The sequence below is a fragment of the Zalophus californianus genome, chromosome 6 (genome assembly GCF_009762305.2).
Source record: "Zalophus californianus isolate mZalCal1 chromosome 6, mZalCal1.pri.v2, whole genome shotgun sequence".
Classification (NCBI taxonomy): Eukaryota; Metazoa; Chordata; class Mammalia; order Carnivora; family Otariidae; genus Zalophus; species Zalophus californianus.
This window is the reverse complement of record NC_045600.1, coordinates 3,196,563-3,216,215: the sequence shown is the minus strand read 5'-3', so window position 1 is coordinate 3,216,215 and position 19,653 is coordinate 3,196,563. Positions and strand designations below refer to the sequence as shown.

The 19,653-nt window shown below is 44.1% G+C and overlaps 2 protein-coding genes across 2 annotated transcripts in view; both read right to left on the bottom strand.

Moving 5' to 3' along the window:
- Positions 1–19,653, bottom strand: part of MOK (MOK protein kinase) — a 59,599-nt gene that overhangs the window by 25,769 nt on the left and 14,177 nt on the right. Inside the window, 1 exon segment of the mRNA XM_027570424.2 lies at positions 12,531–12,645. Coding sequence (XP_027426225.2) covers positions 12,531–12,645 — 115 coding nt within the window.
- LOC113909389 (translationally-controlled tumor protein-like) lies at positions 14,729–15,481 on the bottom strand. The gene has a single exon (XM_035727968.1). It carries the CDS (start codon positions 15,464–15,466, stop codon positions 14,948–14,950), a length of 519 nt encoding a protein of 172 aa, XP_035583861.1. The 5' UTR covers positions 15,467–15,481; the 3' UTR covers positions 14,729–14,947.

Genomic DNA, 19,653 nt, shown 5'->3' with positions numbered 1-19,653 from the left:
CTCCACAGACCCCTTACAAGAGACACGCCTCCCCATGGATGGGCCCCTGGTCACACCCAATCAAATGACTCGATCCCCCGGAGACTTCCATCTCCTAGACAAGGAAAGAGACTGTGGGAATAATCTTTCTTTGAACTGCAAAAGTCTGTTCTACCGACTTTTAACATACAGTGTAAAGCTCAGCATTTGTTTGGTTCTTCAAAGAGCAGTTATATCCAATAGTGTATTATCACTGTCTTAAGTCAATGTGAGTATTTTAAGTCTCTCATGCTAGCCAGCAAACAGGAGCCTGGTATATAGGAGAAGGCTGAACAACCCGAGTGTGAGAATATTTCTGACTAAAAGTTTTAGACTCCTTTTCCATTTGCTTTCCCCAACTGCCTCCCTCAAGCCCAGGATGATGTGCAAAATGGTAGCCACTTGTGCACCGTGGTCAACAACCAACCAGAAAAGACACAGCCCATAATACTGGAGCAAGGTACTACGGAGGGGGCCCCTGTTGACCCAGGCATGAACCTTTTAGTTCTGGAGAGAGGAGAGGTCTGGGGAGTGCTGGGCAAAGGGCCAGGTGGAGGGTGGAGGTGGGAGCGGGCAGCACTCAAGAGGCTCAGGGTAGCCATTTACCACCCAGAATATGAGTCTTTCGCTATTCTAATAACCGGCATGGACGGCCATTCTGGTGTGTGCAGAGACCAGATCATGACACTCTCCATTCATTATGTCAGCTTAGTACTTACCCCACCACCTGCTCCTCACCAGAACCCTGGCCCACAGAACCAGCCCCTTCTGAATGCCTTTAGAACAATGCTTCCCAAATACATCCCATAGAACATTCTTTCTCTAGAAAATGCTTTATGAAGGAATTTCATGTTCAGAAAATTTTGACAGAGGCCCACTCTAGCTCCTTTTGGAGAGCCATAATTTACCACTGATATTAAAAGCTTTCAAAAACCCTACAAAATAAAGAAAACAGTTTACCTTTATTTAAACCAGTATTTCCCAAACTTTTTTTCCCCTAGGATCCCTTCTTACATACTATCTAGTCACCATCCCTTAGAACGAGGGTTCCAAAGAACATACCACTCCAGACCATCCTTTGAGCGGCATGATAGAAATACTTTTCACCAGAACAGGGGAGTTGAATAAAGATACCAATCAGGCAAAAGGGGGAAAGAAAAAAAGGTCAAGTGGAACATTCTTTTGGGGGCACTTAGGCAACTGATTACAGAGCATCTTTCATTCCCCATCCCTGGGGTCCACATTGGAAGAGACCAGCAAAGGCTCTTCCTCAAGGCCCCACACCTCGAGGGGCGTCCCCTGACTCAGGACTAGGTTGCTGAAGACCCCACCTCTACCTGGGGCCTGTCATGCCTCTACTGGGAGGGACCTTGCCCCTCAGGGGATATCTGATGATGTCTGGAAATATTTCTACTCTCACAGGTTCTGTAACATACTCTTCCACCCTGGCATTCAATGGTGGCAGACAGGGAGGACACTCAATAGCCTACAACGCACAGGACAGGCCCCAGGACAAATAATCTGGCCCAAATGTCAATTGTGCCAAGGCTGAGAAGCCCTGCTTTAGTTGGAAAGAGCAAGAAACCATTGGAGCTAGCAACAGTTCTGATTTTTCAACACTCTGTATGAAAAAAAAGTAGTTTTTAGGACTTGATAGTCAAGGGGCACCTGGGTGGCTCAGTCAGTTAATCATCTGCCTCCAGCTCAGGTCATGATCTCGGGGTCCTGGGATCGAGTTGCCCATCGGGCTCCCTGCTCAGTGGGGAGTCTGCTTCTCCTTCTGCCTCTGCCATTCCCCTCCTGTGCTCTCTGGCTCTATCTCTCTGTCAAATAAATAAAATCTTAAAAAAAAAAAAAGAACTGGATAGTCAAACAGCCTAGTCACTGAGACAAATCACCATCCACTCTTCTCATCATTAATATGAAAACTGGTTATCATACCCTGAAACATATTCTGCTTATTGTGACATAATTCTTTCATGCCTCCACAGATATTTCACTCAGAAATAATGAACTAATACATTTAGAAAGGCACTTTCATCTGAGCATCACTAACCTTTGCTCAAGTAACAATATTTTTATTTTAACAAAATACAAATCAACTCTGTTCTCTCTTTTAAAAATCATGAAAAAAGGGCGCCTGGGTGGCTCAGTTGGTTAAGCGACTGCCTTCGGCTCAGGTCATGATCCTGGAGTCCCGGGATCGAGTCCCACATCAGGCTTCCTGCTCAGCGGGGAGTCTGCTTCTCCCTCTGACCCTCTTCCCTCTCGTGCTTTCTATCTCTCATTCTCTCTCTCTCTCAAATAAATAAATAAAATCTCTAAAAAAAATAAAATAAAATAAAATAGGGCGCCTGGGTGGCTCAGTTGGTGAAGCGACTGCCTTCGGCTCAGGTCATGATCCTGGAGTCCCGGGATCGAGTCCCACATCGGGCTCCCCACTCAGCGGGGGGTCTGCTCCCTCTGGCCCTACCCCCTCTTGGGCTCCCTCTCTCTCACTCTCTAATAAATAAATAAATAAAAACTTTTTTAAAAAATCATGAAAAAATTCTAAAAAACTGTAATTAACTGTTTTTCTCTGCCTTGGAGTTGCTTTGAATCTTGGGTCAGGGGATATTCAGGGTTTTGTTTGTTTTCACTGTCCTACTGGAGACAGAAACAATCATGGAATTAAAGGCAGAGGAGGACGGGCAGCCTCTGCTCCAAAAAGAATCAATGATACCACCATAAATGGATTTTTTTCTACAACTGGAAAAAAAATATAGTTACCAGGTCGAAGTCTAAAAAATAAAAAATATTTAATTTTTTAAATAATTATGCAATTTCAACATTTCATTGTACTGGAAGTGGTTTGTTTTTTTTTAAGATTTATTTTAGAGAGGAAAAGAGAGAGCATCCATGAGGGGTGGAGAAGCAGAGGGAGAGGGGAGGGGGAGCAGACTCCGCGCTGAGCGCAGAGCCTGACACCATGGGGCTTGATAGCCAGACCCAGAACACGACCTGAACCCAAACCAAGAATGGGATGCTTAACTGACTGAGCCACCCAGGTGCTCCGGAAAGGTTTTACGGAAAAGTTCACCTAACCAATTCAATCTGTAGGAAGAAAGTCCTTAAGCTGAAGGGGAAGAAGAAGCGGTTATATTAATATTAGACAAAGTAGATTTCAAAATAAAGATTACTACTAGCTATAACAACTTCGTGATGATGGGGCTGTATAACAAAAAGACAGGACAATGTGCTAAATAAGAGAGCTTCAGTATACAAGAAGTGAGGACTGACAACAGAAAGAAGAAAGAGCCAGAAGCTTCACTACCCTTCTACATAACTGATAGGACAGTCACTGAGAAAACCGGTAAAGATGCACAAGATCCTAACAGCACTGTTAACCACCTTGACCTAACTAACCTTATATCCCACCCATATTTAACACCCAAGAGGTACAATATGCTCTTCACCCAGATGAATATGCTGGACCCAAAGATAAATCTCAACAATTTCCAAATACAAAGACTTACAGAACACATTCTCTGACTGCAAGGGACATAAATTCAAAATCAACAATAGTAAGCTAGTTAGAAAAGCCCCAGATATCTGCAAATTAAACAACACACTTGTAAATAAACCACGGGTAAAGAAGAAATCACGAGAGGGGCGCCTGGGTGGCTCAGTTGGTTAAGCAACTGCCTTCAGCTCAGGTCATGATCCCAGGGTCCTGGGATCGAGCCCCACATCGGGCTCCCTGCTCAGCCAGAAGCGTGCTTCTCCCTCTCCCACTCCCCCTGCTTGTGTTCCCTCTCTCGCTGTCTCTCTCTCTCTCTCTCTCTCTCTCTCTGTCAATTAAATAAATAAATAAAATCTTAAAAAAAAAAGACAGAGTCAAAGGTTATAAAAAAAAAAAAGAAGAAATCATGAGAGGAATTAGAAAACATTTTAAACCAAGCAATAAGAAAACACAACATATCAAGATGTACAGAATGCAGAAAAACAGGTCTTAGACGTGTATTTGTGGCTTTAAATGCTTATGTTAGGAAGGAAGAAATGGTTAAAAATCAATTATCTATGTTTTCACCTTAAGAAAGTAGACTAAGAAGAGTAAATTAAACCAAAGTAGAAGAAAAGCAACAATAAAGAGCAGAAATCGATGGCACAGAAAACAGACAAACAGGGACGCCTGGGTGGCTCAGTCGATTGAGCGACTGACTCTTGGTTTTGGCTCAGGTCGTGATCTTGGGATCATGAGAGCAAGCCTTGCTTTGGGCTCTCACTTAGCGAGAAGTCCACTTTGGACTCTCTCTCCCCGTCTACCCACTCCTCCACTGCTCTAAAATAAATAAATAAATCTTTTAAAAAAAGAAAGAAAATAGACAAATAATAGAGAAAATGAACAAACCCAAAGATGGTTCTTTGAAAAGATTAATAAAACTGATAAACCTTTGGGGTGTCTGGGTGACTCAGTTGGTTAAGCAACTGCCTTCGGCTCAGGTCATGATCCTGGAATCCCAGGATCGAGTCCCGCATTGGGCTCTCTGCTCAGCAGGGAGTCTGCTTCTCCCTCTGACCTTCTTCCCTCTCATGCTCTCTCTCTACCATATTCTTTCTCAATAAATAAAAAAATCTTTAAAAAAAAAACGGATAAACCCTTACCAAGACCAATGGAGGAAAAAAATGATATAAAACACTAACACCACCAAACGATATCCGGAATTAGAGAGGGACATCACTAGAATTAGATATCAAAAAGATAAAGAGAGAGGGGCGCCGGGGTAGCTCAGCCAGTTAAGTGCCTGCCTTCAGTTCAGGTCATGATCCCAGAGTTCCGGGATCGAGTCCCGCCTCGGGCTCCCTGCTCGGCCGGGAGCCTGCTTCTCCCTCTCTCTCCTCCTACTCCCTCTCTCTCTCAAATAAATAAATAAAATCTTTTTTGAAAAAAGATAAGAGTATTATGAAGTATATGCCAATAAATATGGCAATTTAAATAGACAAATTCCTTGAAAAACATAATTACCAAATCTGACACAAAACTGAATATCAAAGTAGCCCTATGTTTACCAAAGAAACGGAATTTGTTATCAAAAGCCTCCTCACAGCTGATGGAAGTGTTCTTTTTTTTTTTTTTTAAAGATTTTATTTATTTATTTGAGAGAGAGAGAATGAGAGACAGAGCACAAGAGGGAAGAGGGTCAGAGGGAGAAGCAGACTCCCCACTGAGCAGGGAGCCCGATATGGGACTCGATCCTGGGACTCCAGGATCATGACCTGAGCCTAAGGCAGTCGCTTAACGAACTGAGCCACCCAGGCGCCCCTGATGGAAGTGTTCTAAAATGGGATTATGGTGATAGTTGCACAACTGTATAACTTTCCTTATAGTGGATGGATTTTAGGATATGTAAATTATATCTCAATGAAGCTCTGAAAACCTTATAAGGTTCTACCTGACTCCTTAACATTCCATGGGTCGGATACACCATGGTACCATCGCGGTGGGGGTGAAGCTTCCCCGCGAAGGAAACTTAGGCCCAGGTGATTTCACAGGTGAATTATTTCCAACATTTAAGAAAGAAATACTGTCACACGTTTCACAAAAGAAGGTCCATGAGTGGCTGATAAGCACACGAGTGAGTATCCAACATCACTAGCCATCGGGGCCACGGGAACTAAACCAAAGTAAGATACCACTCACCAGGGTGGCTAACATTTAAGACCAACACCACCAAATGCTGGGAGGGTGCAGAGCTACTGCAACTCTCATTCTTTGCTGGTGGGGATGGAAACAGGTATGATGACTTTGGAAAAGGCTTGGCAGTTTCTTAAACACTGAAACACCTATCCTTTGATCCAGCGATTCTATTCTAGGTAACTGTGTAAGAAAAATGAAACCTAGATCCCAACAAGGCTTGTACAATATTTTTTTTTAAGATTTATTTTATTTATTTATTTACTTGTCAGAGAGAGAGAACGAGAGAGAGAGAGAGCATATGAGCACAAGCAGGAGGAAGGCAGGCAGAGGGAGAAGCAGACGTCCCCCTGAGCGGGGAAGTTGATGTGGGGCTCCATCCCAGGACCCTGGGATCATGACCCGAGCCAAAGGCAGACGCTTAACTGACTGAGCCGCCCAGGCGCCCCTTGTGCATGAGTTTTAACAGCAGATTTATTCATAGCAGCCTCAAACCAAAACCAGTAAAAGTCCAACACCAGGAGAATGGATAAACAGATTGTGTGTTACTAGGTAGTAAAAAGGTATAAACTACCAGAACAGGGTGAATGAATCTCAAAGACTTCATGCTGAGCTAACAGAGCTGGTCAGGAAAGTACATTCAGGGCTTTCACTTCTGGTGATTCTATTTAGTAGGAATTTCTAGAAGAGGATAAAGGGAAAAACCCAGAATAGTGACTGCCTGGATGGGGGTGAACTGCCATGAAGGAGCTTTATAGGTGACAAAAATGTTCTAGCTCTTAATTACATGAGAATATCCATTTGCCAAAATTATAAAGAAATGTGCATTTTAACATATGCAAATTTTGCCTTAAAAAAAAGACCTGTATCCTAACAAGCAAGTGGGGAAGGAGGCCTGCTGGAGATGCACAGCAAATAAACATCACAGGCGTGTTGATTCCGGCTGCCAGACACCTGGGGTTCGTTATACTGTTCTGTTTACTTTGTATACGTTTGAAATTTTCCACAATTATATTCTTTTTAAGTAAAAGAGCTTTTAAAGTGACATGAATTTCTTGCCTTTGTTTTTATTTATAACCTTACAAAGCAGACTTTATCTTTGTCAAAGTAATTTGAGGACCATGCAGTGATGTGACGTGAGAAAAACTGTGTGCCAAGTCAAGACCGGACCTTCTGCAGCGGCCCAGACTGCTGCAAAGAACACAGGCCCCGGACCTACACAGACTTGGGTCCCACACTGGGCTCTAAGGCTTCCCAGCTCAGTGACACCAGACAGTTGAGGGAGCTTGGCTCTCCAACCAGGCTTCCCTAAGGCAACGACAGCATCTTGCTCCTAGGGCTGCAGTGAGGATTCAGTGCTTTATGTACATAATTCACCCGGCACTGGGCACAGCGCCAGACGCTTGATGAACAACTGCTGTCATCTTCGTCATGATTCGTGCTCTCGCCCCCCCTTCACTTTTCTTGTCTTCAAACCCCACTCACCCGCACTGTTACATGGCAGGTTGATCCAGGCCTGTGGATCACAGCACAAGCACGGTGCTGAGTGCCCACCTGACTTAACCCTCACAAGGATCCTATGAGGTAGATCCTTGGTAGACATCTACATGGTATATACAAAGCAACTAAGACAGAGAGATTGAGGAATCGTCCAAGGTCACAAAACTTCAGAGCCTGAGGTCGTCCCTGTGCCGACTAGGAGTAGCCCATATGTATGAGTCTTATTGCTTCAGGACACTAGAGAGATCCTACAAATATCAAGACTATGGATTTTTTTTTTTTTTTAAGAAACCCATTCCGTCTCTTTACAGTATTTCTATAGGAAGAACACAGAATACAATCATAGCAAAAAAATAAGGGGGGGCCTCTAATTAACTGTTGCACTTGTGGGAGTCCAGGCGGAAACCAGGTATCCAAAGGACTGGGTCACGTGGCAGGCCTCCTGCAAGTAACTCACTTATCCCCAAACGAGGCTCTGAGCCACTCTGGAGAACAAGCCTCAGAAGCTGAAAGTACCCTGCTGACCCAGTACTAACGAACCGGCTTCTCTGGCCTCACCTGGACGTCCAGGTGCAATTATTATTGCAAACACTGTCCATTTCTATTTCCGTAAGAGTGAAAGGAAAGGGATAGAAGTAAAACCTGGAGGAGGTGGAGTCAGAAGCTCCAAATACCAACCTCATTCTGCCCGTGTGACTCAGTGTGATTTTCCTGTTACTGCTTCTCGTTTCTTATCCACCCACACAACTGTGCAAGGTGACTCTGAGGATTTACTTAGATGAAGATAAATCAGCAGAAACGGATTTTTAAAGAACCTAAAATTATTCTTCAAGTGAATAAGATTAAATTGTTTAATAATGCTGATAGATACTCCAGGACTCCAAAAGCTAGAGATATTATTTTCATGGTTAAAAAAACAAAAGAACATTAAATTTGTGGATCAAGTATCAGTGCCACTGGAGCATCCCACAAATTATTAGCAATCTCCTTCCTAGAAATGACCCCCAAAGCAGCTTTCTTCTAGAACTTTCTTCTAGAAACTGTAAGGTCATTTCTTCCTGTAAGTCAGAAATAACAGCAATACCTTTACCAATGGAGGGAGCTTAGGAGCAATAGGAGTCATTCCAGATCACCAATGGTTAATTTTGTTTATTTTGATTTGTTTTTTACTTTGAAATCATTTTAGACTAACAGAAGAGTTAACAAGACAGTACAGGAAGTTCCCGTAACCCAGCTTCCCCTAATGTTAACACTTTATGCAAGATTTATCAAAACTAAAAAATTAACATTGGTACAGTTCTATTAACTGTAACGTTTTGGATTTCCCCAGTTTTTCCGTGAATGTCTTTTTCTCTTCCAGGACCCAGGATACCTCTTTACAATTAAGTTGTCATGTTCCCATACTCACCTCCAGTCTGTGATACTGCCTGTCTTTGTTTTTTACTACCTTGACAGTTTTAAGGGGTACCCCCAGGTATTCTGTAGAATGCCCCTTAATTTGGGCTGGTCGGATGTATTCTTGTAATTAAACTGAGATTATGGATCTTCGGGAAAGAACACCATTGAGGTGATCTGCTTGCTCTTTCAAACCCATTATATCATAAAGTACATGACATCAACATGTCTTATTACTGATGGTGTTAATCATTTAGTTAAGGTGGTATATTCCAGGTTTTTCACTGTAAAGTTACTATCTTTCCCTTCCTACTTTCTATCCCTTAGAAGCAAGTGTAGCCCACACTCAAAGGCCAGGGAATTAAGCCCCACCTCCTGAAGGAAGGAATACCAAATCATTTGTGGGCATATGTTAAAACCACCACAGTAATTAAAAAATAGGGGGGAAATCACTGGAGGCTATGCAGAAATCCTGTTCTCTTTAAAGTTTCACCTACTAATTTTATTTTATTTAAGATTTGATTTATTTATTTGTCAGAGAGAGAATGAGCATAAGCAAGGGGAGTGGCAGGCAGAGGGAGAAGCAGGCTCCTCACTGAGCGAGGAGCCTGATGCGGGGCTCGATCCCAGGACCCTGGGATCACGACCTGAGCTGAAGGCAGAAGCTTAACGACTGAGTCACCCAAGTGTCCCATCACCTACTAATTTTAGTATCCATCAGCTTATCTTCCCTGCAGAAATTATTACTGCTATTCTACTGATGATTTTCTATTTCCCTCATTCCTTCTATATTTATTAACTGGAATTCTTCTGTAAGGAAAAATTGTCCCCTCGTCCCAATTTATTTATTTACTCATTTATTTATCAGTATGGACTCATGGTTATTTGAAAAGGCAGATGGGGGGCGCCTGGGTGGCTCAGATGGTTAAGTGTCTGCGTTTGGCTCAGGTCATGATCCCAGGGTCCTTGGATCGAGTCCTGCATCGGGCTCCCTGCTCCTTGGGAACCTGCTTCTGTCCCTCTCTCTCTGTCTCTCATGAATAAATAAATAAAATCCTTAAAAAAAAAAGGCAGATGGGAGGGTAGAGAGAGAAAAAGAGAGAGATGTGTGTGTACATACAGATCAGTATACATATTAGCTCTGTCTGCTGAGTCTAGAGAGATTGACATTCCAGGAGCAATAAGCACACCTAGTGTGAAGATTTTGTTTTCTAAATACCCTTCTCCAATAAAAGGAACCAGGACTCCTTAGAGAAATGGATGATTCTAGGGGCAGGAAAAATACATGGGCCTAGAGAATCTTGTAGTGCCAAAAATTAAAGTGTTAAAAAAGGAAAGGAAAAGAAAAGAAAAAGCATGGAGCTTATCAAAAGAACATGGGAGCCAACCCGAGAGAGCTCCCAAAGCCACAGCTGGAATAATCTAAGCTGGAACAATTATGAAATAAACAATGGTAGTATTGGGTTATAATCTCCTACAGTTTTGAACATATGTATCAAGAGCAAATTAGAACTCACGTGAACAAACCCAAAACCCAATTTCTCTGAGGTTTGGATTACACAGCTGGCAGATACCTGTCAAAACCAGCTTGAGACTATCACTGACTCCATACATCAAACAGCAACAAAATTCCACTAGCCCAGAGTAAGTGTAGTTCCTTTTAAGTAAAGCCAATACATGAAATTGTGATTTATACAACAGAAACTAAAGCCTGTTCATAATCCCCTAAACATACACAAACTTTATAGAAAAGTAACACTGGGAAGCCTGGCTGCTCTGTCCGTGGAGCATGGGACTCTTGATCTTGGGGTCACGAATTCAAGCCCCATGTTGGGTGTACAGGTTACTAAATAAATAAGCAAACAAAACAAAAATAAAAAGTAACTCTGATTCAGTGGTATTTTATTGAAAACCTTTACTTATTACAGGTTTTTAAAAGAAAAATATGTGTTCTAATCAATCATTTTTCAAGTGAGGACAAAGAGCACTAACTGTTTCTGAAACACAACAAACGGCCACACCCACAGTAACGAAGGCTACCACTCACTGAACAGTTGCCATGTGCCGCACCTCCCTCCCAACTCCCTGTTCATTCCCTCGCTTAGTCCTCAAGCACCTCACCACCAGGGGACCAAGGCTCAGTAGACAAGGCGTGTTGGCGTGTCCGGAACCCGGCAGCTGGTGAATCCGGAATGCACCTCACCCCTAGGAAACCACGTCCCTTAGGTGACCACATTCTCCTGACGGACCGAGGTCACAAGAAGGTACTTCTCCAGATAAAACTGAGCGTTCCCTGCCCCTCAAAGGATGGGTTCTTTGATGGAAACCTTTCTATAATGCATTACAGATACCTCTACCTTCCTGAAGTCTCACTCACGCCCAAGTGTGATTTCTCCTGACGGCCGGCTCAACAGAGTGAGCACGACTGCACGTTCCTCTGACATCCAAACAAGCCCAGAAATGCCTCAAGTCTGCAGGCTATCTGTCCCACCCACTGTTTATATCTCCCTCTTCACAAAAACAACAGCTAGCGAGCCCTGTTGTCTATAAGTACATCCACCCCTGACCCTGACGGTGGGACCTGATGGGGACCCAGTCCTCTCCTAGGGTGCAAATGCATCCCACCCCGCGGCTTGAAGTCCTTTCTCTGCTACTCTGGGTTTGTGGTGCATCTCTCAGAGGTGGCTGTTTCAGGAAGTGTGCTCTTTAGGTATGGGGTAATCAGTACACTGCGCATCAAATTCTCCATCGCAAGGTATAAAGGTAGAGGAACCTAGAGAATGCAGAATACACAGAGGAAGAAGCGAGCAACAGAGGAAAAGCCGAAGACGCAGTGACTTCAGAGTCTTGGCAGTGGCAGGTAAACAACCTTATGCGTTACGCAGCAAAGGGGGAGGATTCTGGCCTGGTGAAATCTGGATGATTCAAATACAGCTCTGCCCACCTAGTGACCTAGAGTGACGACTGTCAGGCTACTTCAGATCTCTAAGCACCTCTCCTCGTGTGCAAACCAGGGATGGTCACAGACACCCCATGGGGAGGTCATGAAGATGACATTACTGTTCTCCATACTCTCTGACATGACTAACGGCCCAGAACTCCTTTCTGATCTGAGAAACGCTTTTTTGTACTAAGAGTCTGAAATCAAGGTTTATACTCCAAAACACTTCAGAGGGCTGTGTCGATGTGGGGGAATGACTGTGTTTTTTTTACAACTAGCTTTTACTATTTAGAGACTTCAATTCCTTTGCTGTTAAACAAAGGCTGAGCTTCATGTCTCTCTTCTGAAAGCTTCCCAGTTGCCGTGAGGCCAGCATCTGCTTCATTATTCTGACAGAGCTTCCTAGTCACGTCTGGTGTCTGACTCGTTAGTGCCCTATGTTAAGAAGCTGCAAAGTTGAGGGATTTTAAGAGACTGCTCTGAGGGCCAAAGCCACAGCAGTCCTCCCAGAACCTAGAACAAGAGAGCTCCCCTCTCCACAAGCGGCCACTGATCCTGAAAATTTCAGGGAATAAATTTTCCAACCCTAACTGGAAATTGTTTTCCAATATATTAACTGATTCACAATTAATTAAATCATAAGCACCTCTAATATATTGAGACTAAGGTTTCAGTTATAAAAGTCCAACATACAACTTTCAGGAACGTATAGGCTGTTTAAAGTGAGGCATACTTTTACAATTTAAATGTTTTGTGACCCACTGATATCACAGTAAGCCTGGACCAGAATAAAATCATAAACATAATAGTTTTCATAAACATATAAAATCATAAACACGAATAGTATCATAAACATAAAGTTAGCCCCAATCCCCTGCCCAGAGAAAGCTGACTGTATCTCCCCTGTTATTACATGAATACACTTTTCCCACTATTGCTAAGTGGCCCTTCTTGCTCTAAACCTGTAGCTGGTTGAGTGGCGAAGACTGTCTGCCCGCCTACCTTTCAAAGTGCTGCTTCATCTGCTTGCACGCGTAGTAGCTTCCGTCCCTCAGGCTCTGCATCTTCATAACTTCAGAAAACGTTCCCTCTCCTATTTTGACAATTGCTTTATAGTCTACGAATGAAAATAATTACACAGATAAAATTTATGTGTGCGTATACTCTGTACTCACTTCCAGACAGCAAGCTTTTTTACCTAGACGATAGGGTAACACAACGCCGACACGTGGGGGACCGTTACTCCATGGTTTCTAAGGTTCGGGGCTCCCCTCAGCTCAAGGGAAGCCGCCAGCAGAGGGAAAGGAGAGAAGAGAGTCAAGAGGGACAAACTTCCAGTTACAAGATAAGTAAGTCCCAGGGATGGAACACGCCACAAGCTGACTGACCACAGCTAACTCCGCCGTATGACATACGGGAAAGTCGGTCAGAGAATAGTCCTAAGAGTCCTGGTCACAAGGAGAAAATTTTGTTTCCTTTTTTCTTTATATCGTATCTTCAGGAGAAGACGGGTGTTAGCTGAACGTATTGTGGTCATCGTCTCACAATATATGTAAACCAAACCATCATGCTGTACGCCTTAAAACCACACAGTGATGTGTGCCGATTATTTCTCAATGCAACTGGAAAAACAAGTAAACAGGATTTTCTCACATTGAAAAAAAAAAAAAGGGCGCCTGGGTGGCTCAGTCATTAAGCATCTGCCTTCAGCTCAGGTCATGTGGGATCGAGCCCCGCATCGGGCTCCCTGCTCGGCGGGAAGCCTGCTTCTCCCTCTCCCACTCCCCCTGCTTGTGTTCTCTCTCTCGCTGTCTCTGTCTCTGTTAAAATGAATAAATAAAATCTTAAAAAAAAAGAAAAAGGCAGCTAGGCTGTGTGTTGGCACCGAGCACCAAGCACCGTTTCCTCCCGGGCCGTGCTCCCCCTCGTCCAGCAGGGAAGCTCCCGGCCGAATCCCGCCAGCGGGGAGAGGCCGAGCTCCCCTGCAAGCGCTGCAAAGCAGATGACCCGAGCGGTGGAGGCCGGAGGGGACTCTGGCAGAAGCACCCGAGGCAGGGCTCTGGCTCTGGGCAGGCGCGATCTTGCACCAGCAGCCTCCAGCCTCCGAGAGAGCATCCTCCTGAACATCAGCCTCGGGGTCCTGCGGGAGGCCCAGCTGATCTGCGGCAGGTTCCTGTCATTCCTGCATTTCCTGATTTTCCGGAAGCTGCCAGCAGCTTCCCTGGCTTTGCCGCCGCCGCCGCCGCCACTGTCACTCCAGCACTGTAATGGTCTCACAGCCTCTGAGTCACTGGGTTAAATCCCATCCTGCTTGAAATACCTAGAGCAGTGCCTGTTTTCCAGACCAAACCCTGACAGATGCAGGAATGAGTATCTCGAGGTAACGTGCTGGGAACAAAACCCCTAAAAAATGCAGTCAGGCAGCAGACCGCAGGCTGGGGTGCTGCAGAGCCTGGCGTGTCATGGCGAAGTCCCAAGTCCCACCTGCGGTGACTGCTGCCTCTCACCGAGCAGCGTCTCCTGGGCCTGCCGGCTTCTGGAAAGTGTGGGAAGGGGCAGGGTGGTAGGGTGTGTTGACTACTCACTGCCTCGGCAGAAGAGTTCAAGACAACAACAAGCTCAGGAGAGAAATGCTACTTTTCAAGCAGAAATGAAAGGAATGAGGAAAAGCCCAGAAAGGAAAAGTCTTACTGGGTTGAAAAAGTTTCTTCAGTCCAAATAATAGGAGAGTAAGACTGCAAAATGATGTCGACAGAAGCAGTCTGTGAGACTTCCCAGTGGCACACATGGTTCGGCCTGGCACCAAGATCACAGAAAGGCAGCCGTGCCCCACCCCAGCCAGGCACTGGCTTCAGAGAGCTTCGAGGAACGTCCCAGAAATCGGGACGAGACACAGAAAGCAAGGCCAAAAACAAATAGGGCAGCATTTCAAACTATGTCTAGGAAAGAATCTTGAGTGTGGAGCTGCCCAGAAGCAAACAGGTCAGAAACCTATTAAGCAGACCTGGACCACAAAAAGCCTGTCACCTCGGGGTCCCAAACCTACATAAGCACAGAGCAGGCTTTTAAAACAGCACAACTCCAAAGGAGGCCATCCCCTTCAACGCCTCTCTTAGGACACATTTGTAATGCCTGTGTGAGTTCTGATTTGAACAAACCAACAATAAAAGACACTATTTTTTTTTTTAGAAGTGATAATATTTTTTTTTTGAGTTTAAATGCATTTTATTTTTAGACAACCTACATGACATGTTTTTTCCTTAAAAACAATGCCTCCGCTCCAAATAAATCAGGGTCAAAACAAATGAAGAGCTCAAGATGCCATCAGTCCCATCTGTCTAAGTCCTGGTGTCGTGTGGATGAAGAGGAGCAGCCTGTTAGGGCAACAGGTGACACATCCAAAGTCATGGCCGAATTCGTTAACATTTCTCCATTTCTAAACCATCCTTAAAGAAAATCATATATGGGGTCACACCATCCTCACGGTAGTCCAGCAGAGCAACCATGCCATCTGGATTCATGTTTTCACCAATAAAGAACTGGTAGTTTTTGAAATTAGCAAGGATGTGCTTGATTTGTTCTGCAGCCCCTGTCATAAAAGGCTTTACTCTTTCTGGCCTCTGTTCTTCAAGTTTGCCTTTGATTGATTTCATGTAATCTTTGATGTACTTCTTGTAGGCTTCTTTTGTGAAGCTGGTTTCCCACAAGTGATGGTTCATGACAATATCAACACCTGTGATTACTGTGCTTTCGGTACCTTCGCCCTCCGAGCCTTCAGCGGAAGCATTTCCACCAAAAAGCGAGTCATCCATGTTAGCCTCTGTCCTACTGACCATCTTCCCCTCCACCTCCAGGCACAGCCCGTCCGCGATCTCCCGGATCTTGTAGACGTCGGAGAACATCTCCCCATGGCTGATGAGGTCCCGGTAGATGATCATGACGACGGCTGGAGAGAGACGACGGCGGCACTACCTTAGCAGAAGCCGGGAGCTCTGAGCGAGTGCGGTGCAGCCGGAGTGGCACTCGGGGGGAGGGGGGAGCGGGCGGAAAAGCTAGAAGTGATAATATTTTTTAGAAATACGTATAAAAATGAAAAAAGTCCTTATCTGTTAGCAAGAAATACTGAAGTATTGCCCCATGAAATGATAAGACGTGTGGGATTTGCTTTAAAATGCTCCTGTACCGTCCCATTTGCCACTGCTGAACGTGTACACTGGCATAGTCATTTGGAGGGCAATCTGACAATACCCGTTACATCTGTAAGACATTCATACCCTCTGACACAGCAATTCTGAGAACTTATCCTGTAAAAAACACTTACTCAGGTAGGTATGATATGAGGATGTTAGTTCAACGTTATTTAATAGGGAAAAACTGATGCTCCCCCATGTGGAACTAGATAAATTATGTACGGTTTATCCATATAATGGAATATATTGAATATATTTAAAAGAATGACACAGATTAGGGGTGCCTGGGTGGCTCAGTCCGTTAAAATGTCACACTCTTAGTTTCGGCTTGGGTCGTGATCTCAGGGTCATGGGATTGAGCCCCACGTGAAGCTCCATGCTGGGCATAGAGCCGACTTGAGAATTTATTTCTCTCTGCCCTCCCCCCGCCCTCTCCCTCTCTCTCTCTCTCAAAAAAAAAAAAAAAAAAAAAAAAGAGCGACACATGTTATTCCCTTAAAGACAATACATTAAGTGGCTCTCTCTAAGGGGTAAGGTTAAAAGTGTCTCATCACCTAAGTTAAGATATTTTCCATAACAAAGCACCATTTTATTAAAAAGCAACAATAAAATCTATAGACTCCAGGAAAAAAAGTGGCAGGGGTGAGAATGGCAAAATGTCATCCCTGCTGAAACTAGGTGATGGTGCACATGAGGGCTCACTGTATTGTTTTCCTTCTTCTGGTATGCTTGGAGTTGGCCACAACAGAAAAGTCAGAATAACAAAGCAAAAGCAGAGGAAAGGGCAGTCACTGCAGCGGCCACAGCACACACGAAGAGAGATGGCAGAAAAAAGGAAAACCAAACCTCCCTCATACAACCCCCTCCACATGCTCACGCCCCTCTGACTAGCCAGGAGAGACAAGCCCCCAGGAAACCTTAGCAGATAAAGATGATGGAAAAGCTACCAGGAATGACTCCCAGTGGGGAACACCCACATAGAACTTGACATGAACTGAAAAACACCTCTCTTGTGTAAAGCACCTGAGACTTGGGGGGTCTTATGTATCCATTACAGCACCTAGTAAGCATTACCCTAACATACCTGATAGATAAATATCATGTCATAAAACAGAAACAATGATAGACTTTTGAGAATTTGTATTTATAAGATGTCACAGAAAAATCATCTTTTGGGGAGCCTGGCTGGCTCAGTCAGTAGAGCATGCAACGCTTGATCTCAGCTCAGGTCTTGATATCAGGGTCGTGAGTTCAAGCCCCACGTTGGGCTCCATGCTGGGCATGGAGTCCACTTAAAAAAAAATCATCTTTTAAATCAATATTCAGTGACTTTAGTAACAAAAATTCAATCTATGCCTAATTTTTCAGAACCAACTTATATTTGTCTGAGATTTTACTTATAAGTTCCAAATTAGCCTACTACTGTTTAATGAGCACTGGCAGAAGACACAGTGTTTGGGTCAGAGACAAAGGACCTTATGACTCATGGTGCAGCAAGCATCAGCATACTCACATTCGTTCCCCTGCCCCGAAGTCTCATGGTGGTGACATGATGGGCCCAGATGACACGTGCACATGCAATGGACTGCTTTACAGGAGAGGAACCCAGGGCAGATGGCCCAGCACTTTTTGGACAAGCAGCACAGAAGATAGATAAGCTCTGCCAACTGGCACACTCAGTGAGAACTTGCAGGGAAGCTCAGGGCACAGAGCAAACTGCTTCTCCCAACAGTTCATTACAGTGTTAATATACACGTCAACCAGTTTTACTGTTACAGAGTATTTGGTACGGTATTATTCTTACCTATAAATATTCATATATGTGTAATATTGACTTTAATGCTACTTTTCGATCTTATTCAAAATAACAATCAATTTCAGTGTACATTTTCAAATATCTTAGCTTCGGGCCATGCAAAATGCAAAAATTCTATTTGTAATTACATATTTGTAGAAATTGGAAAAAAATGCTTCTCCCCAAGAACAGCATTTCACCATATTATTACCATTCAAAAGGCCACATATCACCACCACACTGTAGTAATTGCCACAGGAGGAAATAAGAACCTACAAGTGCTGCACATATGGGAGACGTTCAACAACTCCTGAAGGGGATGACTGAAGAAATAATTGTTAAAGCTGCTCACAAAAATTTATTTTCCAAAGATGATTTCTAGGAAGGGGGATAAAAAACACTGTGAAAATGGTGGACCCCAAAAAGATATGCCCTCATCCTAACCCCTGGAACCTGTGACTGTTACCTTATTTGGAAGGTCTTTGCAGGTATAATTAAGTGAAGGATCTTGAAATGAGAACATCCTGGATTATCCAGGTGGGCCCTAAATCCAATGGCAAGTGTCCTTATAAGAGACACACAGAGAGAGCAGAATGGTGGTTGCCAGCAGCTGGAGGAAGGGAGGAAGGGAGAAATGGGGAATTGTGATTCAGGTGGTACGGAGTTTTAGTCACGCCAGGTAAAGAAGTTCTAGAGGTTTGTTGTACAAAAACGTGCACACAGTTAGCAATACCATACACTCAAACATTAATTAAGAGGGTAGAATTTACATCACTGTTTTTCACCACAATAAAAAAAAGAGAGACACACACACAGACATAGAAGCGGAGGCCATGTGAAGACAGAGGCAGAGCACCAGAAGCCTCCGGAAGCCGCTGGAAGCTGGAAGGGGAGAGGAAGGACCTGAGGGAGCACAGTCCTGCTGACACCTTGATTTCAGACTTCTGGCCTCCACAACTGGGAGAGAATAAATTTCTATTGGATTAAGCCCCCAAACTTGTGGTAATTTGTTGCAGCAGCCCCAAGATACAAACAGAATGTAACAAGTATTTTTTTAATCTAAGGAAAACATTTTTTTCATTAAAGGAAAAATATTTTCTAACAATGGAAGCAAAGACTGATCTATTTGACTACATAAAAACATAAAACTCTAGCACCTGAAGAAACACTATAAAAAATGGCTAAGTAAACTATGAAAATGCCATACAAAGGAATGTTATATAGCAGATACAAGGAATATGGTAGCTCTGTAGCTTCTGACAGGGAAGAACCTTTTCAGATACATTATTAAACAAAAAAGACAAATTAAGGAACAGCATGTCAACTATGTTAACATTTGTAAAAGGAAGGAAGGAAGGAAGGAAGGAAGGAGGGAGGGAGGGAGGGAGGGAGGGAGGGAGGGAGGGAAGGAAGGAAGGAAGGAAGGAAGGAAGGAAGGAAGGAGGGAAGGAAGGAAGGAAGGAAGGAAGGAATACACATGGTATCCGGCAGAATCGCCCCCCGACAGTGTCCATGTCCCTGGAATCTGTGAATGTTAGGCCACACCGCAAGAGGGAATTAAGACTGCAGAAGGAATTGTTAAGGTTCCTAATGAGCTGACCTTAAAATAAGAAAATGACCCTAAACTTACTGGGCAGGCCCAATGTAGTGACAAGGCCCTTACAAGCAGCAGGAGATGGCAGAGTGGACAGCATCAGACTAGGAGATGTGGAAGGGGCTACAGGTTTAGGAATGCATGTGGCTTCTAGAAGCTGGAAAAGGCTCGGAAACAGATTCTCCTCCAGAGCCTCCAGAAGGCATGCAGCCCTGCCAGCAACTTGATTTTAGCCCAGTGAGACTCATTTCAGACTTCTGACCTCCAGAACTCTAAGATCATAAATCTGTGTTGTTTTAAGCCACTGATTTTGTGACAATTTATTATAGCAGCAATAAAAAAAAGCTAAAACAGACACACTTATGCTCATCCAGACACAGAAGGAACTAGAAGGAACGTAAGAAAGTGCCAACAGGACGCCTGGGTGGCTCAGTTGGTTAAGCGACTGCCTTTCGCTCAGGTCAGGATCCTAGAGTCCCAGGATCGAGTCCTGCATCGGGCTCCCTGCTCGGCAGAGAGTCTGCTTCTCCCTCTGACCCTCTCCCC